Below are 10,000 nucleotides of genomic sequence, written 5' to 3'. Positions count from 1 at the left end.
GAAGACATACAAGACCACTGATAATCTCCCTCGATCTGGGGCTCCACGCAAGATCTCACCCGTGGGGTCAAAATGATCACAAGAACTGTGAGCAAAATCCCAGAACCACACGGGGACCTAGTGAATGACCTGCAGAGAGCTGGGACCAAAGTAACAAAGGCTACCATCAGTAACACACTGCGCCGCCAGGGACTCAAATCCTGCAGTGCCAGGCGTGTCCCCTGCTTAAGCCAGTACATGTCCGGCCCGTCTGAAGTTTGCTAGAGAGCATTTGGATGATCCAGAAGAGGATTGGGAGAATGTCATATGGTCAGATGAAACCAAAATAGAACTTTTGGTAAAAACTCAACTTGTCGTGTTTGGAGGAGAAAGAACACCATACCTACTGTGAAGCATGGGGTGGAAACATCATGCTTTGGGGCTGTTTTTCTGCAAAGGGACCAGGGCGACTGATCCGTGTAAACGAAAGAATGAATGGGGCCATGTATCGTGAGATTTTGGTGAAAACCTCCTTCCATCAGCAAGGGCATTGAAGATGAAACGTGGCTGGGTCTTTCAGCATGACAATGATCCCAAACACACCGCCCGAACGCGAAGGAGTGGCTTCGTAAAAGCATGTCAAGGTCCTGGAGTGGCGAGCCAGTCTCCAGATCTCAACCCCATCGAAAATCTTTGGAGTCCATGTTGCCCAGCGACAGCCCCAAAACATTACTGCTCTAGAGGAGATCTGCATGGAGGAATGGGCCAAAATACCAGCAACAGTGCGTGAAAACCTTGTGAAGACTTACAGAACACGTTTGACCTCTGTCATTGCCAACAAAGGGTATATAACAAAGTATTGAGATGAAATTTTGTTATTGACCAAATACTTATTTTCCACCATAATTTGCAAATAAATTCTTTAAGAATCCTACAATGTGATTTTCTGGATTTTTTTTTCCCCTCATTTTGTCTCTCATAGTTGAGGTATACCTATGATGAAAATTACAGGCCTCTCTCATCTTTTTAAGTGGGAGAACTTGCACAATTGGTGGCTGACTAAATACTTTTTTGCCCCACTGTATATGTCGTATAATCGCTGCTCTAACACCTGTCTGTGTGTGACAGAAAGCCGCTCATCGCCACAGTGGAGAAGCAGCTGCTGGGAGAACACATGAACGCCATTCTGCAGAAAGGTCTGGATCATGAGTACAGATCAGAGACTGGAGACATACTGAAACACACGCTCAGCTGATTGATTGATTGATTGATTGATTGTGTGTGTGTGTGTGTGTGTGCTGCAGGCCTGCGGATACTGCTGGATGAGAACCGTGTGTGTGAGCTGACGCTGCTCTATGAGCTCTTCAGTAAAGTCAAAGGAGGGCTGACGGTGCTGCTGCAGGCCTGGAGAGAATACATTAAGGTACACACACACCAAACCACAAATACATTACATTTATATTTAGTCATTCAGCAGATGCTTTTATCCAAAGCGACTTGTATAAAAACCAATAAAAACCAACAAAAGAGCAACGATATGCAAGTGCTGTGACAAGTCTCAGTTAGCCAAACACAGTACACATAGCAAGGTTTCTTTGAGTATTTATATATGTCATTAAAATAGCTCAATCAGGAAAGATGTCATTAAAACAGCTCGTAAACAAAATGTCACGTAGCATTTCATCGGTGTCTACAGCTCGTTATTTGCTAGAGAAATTAAGTGAAGAACATTTTGCGAAATATTAGACTATACTTCATATTTACTTTAACTGTTAGTGATGTATTAGTTATTTAATGTATATGTTTAAATATTTTATTAAACAAGTTATGACTCTGTAAATGATTATACTTCAACAACAAATAGAAATTGTATAATTTTAATTTAAAAAGAATTTGTGTTTGCATGCATACTTTTTTTTTTTGAGTGTTGATTATTATAGTTAAAAATAAATAGTAATTGATTTTAAATTTGGGCTCTGTTGTTAATTGTAACCTTATAGTGATGTAAAGTTTAGTTTAGAGCAGAAGCTGAGGTAGATTTTTATCTCTAAGAAAATTTTAATTATAATTGAATTTATTTAATTAAGAAAGCTAGTGTTAGAGGCCTTTTTATATAAATAAATAAATAACATTTTAAAGGAAACAAGCAGTTAGAAAATTAATATTTTTTATATTAAAAAAAAAGATAAAATAGAATTAGAGTAGAGAGTGTTAGAGTTAGAGGGTCAAATAAAGATGGAAGAGATGTGTTTTTAGCCGATTCTTGAAGATGGCTAAGGATTCAGCTGCACAACTTTCTGGCTGTTTTGGTTGATGTCTGGCTGTTTGGGAGTTATAGTTGATGGAGTGATGGAACTGGATGGTAAAATTGTGATGAAACGATGACTTTGATGGAACCACAAGCAGTTCTGTCTTGGCAAGGTTGAGCTGAAGGTGATGGTTCTTTATCCAGCAAGAAATGTCTGTTAGACAAGCTGAGAAGCGAGCAGCTATAGTCAGATCATCAGGATGGAATGAGAGGTAGAGTTGAGTGTCATCAGCAGAGCAGTGATATGAAAAGCCATGTTTCTGAATGACAGAACCTAGTGATGCCATGTAGACAGAGAAGAGAAGTGGTCCAGGAACTGAGCCCTGAGGCACACCAGTAGCTAGATGTTGCGACTTGGATACCTCACCTTTCCAAGACACCTTGAAGGAGCTATCTGAGAAATAAAATAAAACTTAGATTGTGATAGATAAAAAAAAAACTTAATTGTGTCCCTGCAGCACAAAAGCAGTCATAAGCAGCACAGGTATATTTGTAGCAATAGCCAACAATACATTGTATGGCTGAAAATTATACATTTTTCTTTTCTTTATTAAGTAAAGATCATGTTCCATGAAGATATTTTGTAAATTTCCTACCGTAAATATATCAAAATGTTATTTTTGATTAGTAATATGCATTGCTAAGAACTTAATTTGAACAACTTTAAAGGTGATTTTCTCAATATTTAGATTTTTTTGCACCCTCAGATTCCAGATTTTCAAATAGTTGTATCTCAGACAAATATTGTCCGATCCTAACAAACCATACATCAATGGAAAGATGATTTATTCATGTAGAAATCTCAATTTCAAAAAATTTACCCTTATGACTGGTTTTGTGGTCCATTTTATTTCGGCTAGATGTCAATGCAACATTTCTCATTTTCTTTTAGTAACTCAATGTATTAAAAAACCTAAAAGTAAAATGTAAATAAAATTTAAAACACTATAGATATATTAAAAAACCTAATAAAAAAATGATAAAAGCAACAAAATTAAAATAATTCAAATTATTAGTAAAACTGATAACAGGATCTCAGTTATCCCAAGATATGACTGTTGGTCTTGCAGAGCTTCGGTGGAGAGATCGTGAGTTCTCCGGAGAGAGATAAAGAGATGGTTCAGGAGCTGCTGGACTTCAAGGACAAGATGGACCACGTGACGCAGCGCTGCTTCCAGAGGAACGAAAGCTTCATCAACGCCATGAAGGAAGCCTTCGAGAGCTTCATCAACAAGAGACCCAACAAACCCGCCGAGCTCATCGGTGAGTGACGACACCACAGACGCGCTCACTCGTACGAGACAAACTCTGACACACTGAATCCTCAAGAGCTGCTGGCCAAACTCACATTCAAATAACATGTTTCATAGGGCTGCGTGATGTATTTTAATTATGACCACCATTTCTCAAGCATTATGATCTATGATATTTGCCCGCTGGTTGTTTATTCTGAAGGTGTTTCATTGTAATATTGCATTTGTGTGATCTTACATTTGTAACAAGCCTCCACAAGTTGTCATGGTTGCCAGATCTCAAGTGTTTTTAAATCAAGTGTTTTTTTCATAAATGGATACTTTTTCTGCCCTGTGGTTTACTTATTTTTCCCAACCTGGCAACCATTAATAGAGTCTCTCTGTATTACACAAAAGTCATGATAATCTGAAAACACCAGCAAACTCAAGAAATACTGTCTGTTTTCTTTCATGTCTGCGATCTGCGAGGAAACCGTGCGAGCTGACATTCTCTTGATTTGTGCTCATTTGAAAGTGCATTAATTCTAATGAAATGCAAAAAATATAGCAAAATATTCATGATTAACAGTTTCACCATTATTGTGCAGCCTAATAATTCACATCAGCAATAAAATCTGACATGAAATGACTCATAAATTATGCTCATCAAAAATACAGTAAAAATTGTGAAATATTATTACAATGTAAATCAGCTGTTTTCTATGTGAATATGTGTTAAACTGTAATTTATTTCTGTGATGCACAGCTGTATTTTCAGCATCATTACTGCAGTCTTCAGTGTCACATGATCTTCAGAAATCATTCTAATATGCTGATTTGCTGCTCAACAAACATTTCTGATTATCATCAATGTTGAAAACAGTTGTGCTGCACAATATTTTTGTGGAAACCATGCTACATTTTATTTTTTCAGGATTCACAGATGAATAGAAAGTTCAAAAGAACAGCATTTATTTGAAATAGAAATCTTTTGTTACATTATAAATGTCTTTACTGCCACTTTTGATGAATTCAATGCGTCCTTGATGAATAATTTCTTCCTCACTGACCCTCTGATCTGATCTGGTCTCCTCACAGCGAAGTATGTGGACTCTAAACTGCGGGCAGGAAATAAGGAGGCCACCGAGGAGGAGCTGGAGAGGATTCTGGACAAGATCATGATCATCTTCCGCTTCATCCACGGTGATCTGGACTCCAGCTTCAGTTCACATGACTGTCATACAGAGATCAAGCTGAACTCATTCTGTGGTGTGTGTGTGTGTGTGTGTGTGTGTGTGTGCGTTGCAGGGAAAGACGTGTTTGAGGCCTTCTATAAGAAGGATCTGGCCAAGCGTCTGCTGGTGGGAAAGAGCGCTTCGGTGGACGCGGAGAAGTCTATGCTGTCCAAACTCAAACACGGTTCGTTCTCCATCTGACTTCTCATTGGTCATCAGACGGTTGCTGTGGAAACGCCACCGATCAGTCACATGCTCATGTGAACAGGAAGTGATCACATTGCTGTGGTTGGGTTGCTATTTTTGCCTTGGTTTGAGTGAAATCAGATGCATCCAGTAAAAACACTAATCAGTTTCACTGTGACTATTTAACTTTAGTTCTTAAAGCTGCAGCGCGTCATTTCTGGCACCAAACACAACTGAACACATTTCTGAACACACACATCAAACAGTACAACTAACCCTAGCTAACTAAAACTACAAACAATAGAGGTAAAAGAACATGAAATATAAATAGTACATGAAAAACTTCAACATAAACTAATTTTATTTCAGTCAGTCCTAAAATAATTAAAATGGATAAATAAATTCTTTGTGGCACCCTACTAATAAAAATATGTTGTAAGAACGTTTTGCTAATGTTCCAATTAAGTTATGAAAGTTATTTCTGGATGTGCAAAACGTGTTTTAAAAACATTTTTATGCAAACGTTAAAGGAACATTTGATCATTTTGCAAACAATAGAAATATAAAAAAACTTTGAAGTTAATAAAAATGACAAAAGCACATGAGAAAATGACTAATAATTAAAATTTAAATAAAGTATTAATATACACTATAAAACATATATATATTCAAAAGATTACAATTAGGTAGCTCCGCCCCCAGACTCTCGTCATTGGTTGATCTGATCAGACTGTGATTCTGATTGATTCTTCCGGTGGAGCAGAAACAACACAATGCATCTTTAACTGTTGTCCATTTCTGCACATCTGTGTCTGCAGCAGTACTTGCTCTCTGAAGTGGCACGTGTGTGTGTGTGTGTGTGTGTGTGTGTGTTGTAGAGTGTGGAGCAGCGTTCACCAGTAAACTCGAGGGGATGTTCAAAGACATGGAGCTCTCCAAAGACATCATGATCCAGTTCAAACAGGTGTGTGTGTGAGAGATACACACTCCTAAACACACACGCTCTTCATTATTAGTATTTATACATGCAGATAGATCAATACAGATAAATAGATAGATGGAACATTTGAAGTAAGTGTTTGTCAGGATTTCCTGTGAGGTGTTGCATCTCTCCCGCTCATTTTGAGCTCCTCACACGTGGTTTGATGTGTGATGTGTGTTTGATCTGTGTGTCATATGAGAGTTCTAATGCTGTGTGTGTGTGTGTGTCCAGTACATGCAGAACCAAAGTGATCCCAGTAACATCGAGCTGACCGTCAACATCCTGACGATGGGCCACTGGCCCTCATACATACCGATGGACGTCCATCTGCCCGCTGAGGTGTGTGTGTGTGTGTGTGTGTGTGTGTGTGTGTGTGTGTGTGTGTGTGAGTCTGTGGGGATAATGTGGATATTCAACGCCCTGACTAATCGGTATGAGTGTGTGTTTGTGGTTAATACAGCGGACATGCAACGGCTTGTCTGATGAATGTGTGTGTGTGTGCGTTTCAGATGGTGAAGCTTCAGGAGGTGTTTAAGCTCTTCTATCTGGGGAAACACAGTGGGCGTAAACTTCAGTGGCAGCCCACACTGGGTCACTCAGTGCTGAAGACTGAGTTTAAAGAGGTAAACACACACACAATTATGACAAAAGAAGTCTTTATTAGATAAAAAGTCCTAAATGTGAGATGAAAAATATTAATACTATGAATAAAAGATTAAATTATTACACGGAAATTATGGCAAATAGTCTCTGATGAACAGAAAGTTTCAAAGAACAACATTCATCTGAAATAGAAACATTATAAATGTCTTTACTGTTACTTTTGATCCATTTAACGCATCCTTGCTGAATAAAAGTGTTTTTTTGGGGGGGGTTTTTCATCTTACCCCAAATAATTGATTGATAAGGTATCACATTTATGGATCACAGTTTCCACAAAAATATTGTGCAGCACAACTGTTTTCAACATTGATAATAATAATAAATGTTTGTTGAGCAGCAAATCAGCATATTAGAATGATTTCTGAAGATCATGTGACACTGAAGACTGCAGTAATGATGCTGAAAATACAGCTGCACATCACAGAAATAAATTACAGTTTAACACATATTCACATAGAAAACAGCTGTTTTACATTTCTAATAATATTTCACTGTTTTTACTGTATTTGCGATCAAATAACCACAGCCTCTGTGAGCAGAAGAGATTGTTTGAGACCGTTATATCTACAGCAGATGTGTGTGTGTCTCTGCAGGGTAAGAAGGAGCTGCAGGTGTCTCTGTTTCAGACTCTCGTCCTGCTGATGTTTAACGAGACTGACGAGTGTTCGGTGGAGGAGATCCGCGCGGCCACAGGCATCGGTACTTTGTGTGTGTCTGTGTGTGTGTGCGTTTTTGTGAAAAGTCAGGACATAGATGTGTATAATGACGAGGGTATGACAGGTATTACAAGGTGAAGGTGACATCTCAGGACATTGACCCATGTCCCCACTTTTCAAAACGCTTATAAATCACTCAGAATGAGGTTTTTTTGGGGAAAGTTGAAATGCACAGTCTCCTGTAAGGGGTAGGTTTAGGTGTAGGGTTGGTGTAGGACAATAGCACATACAGTAAGTACAGTATAACAACCATTACGCCTATGGATGTCCCCACTTTTCACAAAAACGAACGTGTGTGTGTGTGTGTGTGTGGCGGTCAATAACACTGGTTTGTGTGTGTGTGTGTGTCAGAGGACGGTGAGCTCAAGCGCACGCTGCAGTCTCTGGCCTGTGGGAAAGCGCGAGTGCTCAATAAAACACCGCGTGGGAAAGACGTGGAGGACGGCGACCGCTTCCACTTCAACAGCGACTTCAGACACAAACTCTTCCGCATCAAGATCAACCAGATCCAGATGAAGGAGACGGTGAGTGTGTGAATGTGAACACAGCGCATTCATTCCCACTCATTTTCCCATAAAGATTATAAAAAAAGAGTAATAATCCACGAACCAAACCAAGCAGCTACGAGGAGAATCACAGCGTCATAAAACACTAATTGAAGTTAAAATCATTTGAAAATCAAACAAAAAGGCAAAAGTACAATGAGGGAAAGAACTACAGGAACCACACGCATTGTGAAAGACAATCAAATAAAAAAATATGGAAAATATGAAACTATTGATTAAGTTCTAGATTATATACATAGAAACAACATATTTGAATTTGATTGCAAAATGTGCATATACAGTCAAACCAAAAGATTTTTTTTAGACACCAGATATAACTTTTGATATTTTTTTACTAGCGGGTGCAGGAGACTATAGTTCATTTATGTACGTGAGGATAGCAAAATACAGTAAACTGTGACATATTACACCCAAATATTCTTCATAAAGTGGACTAGCAGTAAAATTTGGGAGCAAAAATTATTCAGACACTTTGAGCTGAGCGTGTTTTACTTCAGTGTTTTTCTTTAATTGCTAATGTGATCTTTTTACACACAGACTGAACAAAACGAAGCATTTCTTGGTAATTGTTTGAGAGCTAAATTGGTTTTATCTAATCGTGTTCTTAAATTTAACAGCTGACAGCTATTCAAGTGAATTCATTACATACCTATCAAAGCTATCTGACATTATCAAGATCTATTTGTTCTGACAGTTTAACTTTGAGTTCCTCATATTTTATTACCATTTTCTAAACTATAGTGAATAAACTGTGATAATGTGAAAAATGTTGAAGATGTCTGAATAAATTTTGGTTTGACTGTATATGCAGATATTTCAGTATATTTGAGACATTCACAGTGTTGTGTTTCATTCATTAGGTTGGCTTGAGAAAGCTAATCTACTATTTCAATTACTACTTCTGAGATTCTCCTACAAACACCAAACTTGGGTCAGATCTTCAGACTGGTCTGACTCCGGTTGCTGTATCTTTTCTAACTGATCGGACTTATAAAAACGGATTATATTGTTAAACGGATTATAAAAACTATGAAAAGTCCCATAGACTTTCATTGAGGGACTTGTAGAGTGTTTGAGCTGTCTGTCACAAGCAGAGCTTAATGACTGTAGGACAACATGCTAAATCGTGCTAGCAACATACTGAAATGTTAGCAATGTGCTAATAATGCTAACAACATGCTAATCATGTTAGAATCATGCCACCAACATAATCATGATAGAAACATGCTAACAACATGCTAATCATGTTAGAAACATACTAGCAACATGTTAATCATGCTAGCACTGTGCTAGCCATGCTAACATCATGCTAGCAACATGTTAAAACCAGCTAACAATGTACTAATCATGTTAACAAAATGCTAATCATCTTAGAAACAAGCAAAAACATGCTAATCATGTTAGAAACATGGTAACATGTAAAATCATGTTGAAACATGCTAGCAATGTGTTAAATCATGTTAATGAAATGCTAACCCTGCTGGAAAAACCAGCATAGACCAGCATAAACCAGTATAGGAATTACGCTGGTCTATGCTGGTTTTTCCAGCAGGGAAATCATACCAGCAACATGTTAAGACATGCTACCAATGTGCAATATCATGCTAACAGCATGTTAGCATTGCTAATCATGCTAACCCCATGCTAACAATGTTAGAAACGTTACCGACATGTTAATCATGCTAGAAACATGTTAGCAACACGTTAATCATGTTAAAACATGCTAGAAAAAAAGTTAACAACATGCTATTAATGTTAAAAATGCTAGCAACATGCTAATCATGCTAGAAACATTTTAACATGTTAATCATGTTAACAACATGCTAATAAACATGTTAGCATGCTAACAACATGTTAAACCATGTTACAAATGGGTTAACAACATGTTAAATATGCTAAGAACATGGTAATCATGCCAAAACAGGTTAACAAAATGTTAAAACATGTTAGCAACATGTTAATCATGTCAAAACATGCTAACAACGTTAAATTATGCTAGCAATGTGCTAAAAACATGTATCTATCTATCTATATAAACAGCTGCTTCAAATGTTCAAGCTAGGCTTTCTCAAGCCGACCTCAAAGTTCGTTCGCAAGCGTTAGTAGTTATTGTTAGTAGTTGACCGATATGTG

The 10,000-nt window shown here is 37.8% G+C and overlaps 1 protein-coding gene across 1 annotated transcript in view; it reads left to right on the top strand.

The window, feature by feature from the left end:
• cul4a (cullin 4A) overlaps positions 1 to 10,000 on the top strand; it is a 24,088-nt gene that overhangs the window by 7,973 nt on the left and 6,115 nt on the right. The window contains exons 9-18 of the mRNA XM_058759698.1: positions 1,108 to 1,175; positions 1,284 to 1,402; positions 3,358 to 3,550; positions 4,618 to 4,722; positions 4,828 to 4,938; positions 5,819 to 5,904; positions 6,154 to 6,261; positions 6,432 to 6,545; positions 7,179 to 7,284; positions 7,653 to 7,825. Coding sequence (XP_058615681.1) covers positions 1,108 to 1,175; positions 1,284 to 1,402; positions 3,358 to 3,550; positions 4,618 to 4,722; positions 4,828 to 4,938; positions 5,819 to 5,904; positions 6,154 to 6,261; positions 6,432 to 6,545; positions 7,179 to 7,284; positions 7,653 to 7,825 — 1,183 coding nt within the window. The remainder of the gene's footprint in view (positions 1 to 1,107; positions 1,176 to 1,283; positions 1,403 to 3,357; positions 3,551 to 4,617; positions 4,723 to 4,827; positions 4,939 to 5,818; positions 5,905 to 6,153; positions 6,262 to 6,431; positions 6,546 to 7,178; positions 7,285 to 7,652; positions 7,826 to 10,000) is intronic.

This window comes from Onychostoma macrolepis, chromosome 01 (assembly GCF_012432095.1).
Source record: "Onychostoma macrolepis isolate SWU-2019 chromosome 01, ASM1243209v1, whole genome shotgun sequence".
Lineage (NCBI taxonomy): Eukaryota > Metazoa > Chordata > Actinopteri > Cypriniformes > Cyprinidae > Onychostoma > Onychostoma macrolepis.
Note: the sequence above shows the minus strand (reverse complement) of the source record. Positions and strands in the feature narration are given on the sequence as shown.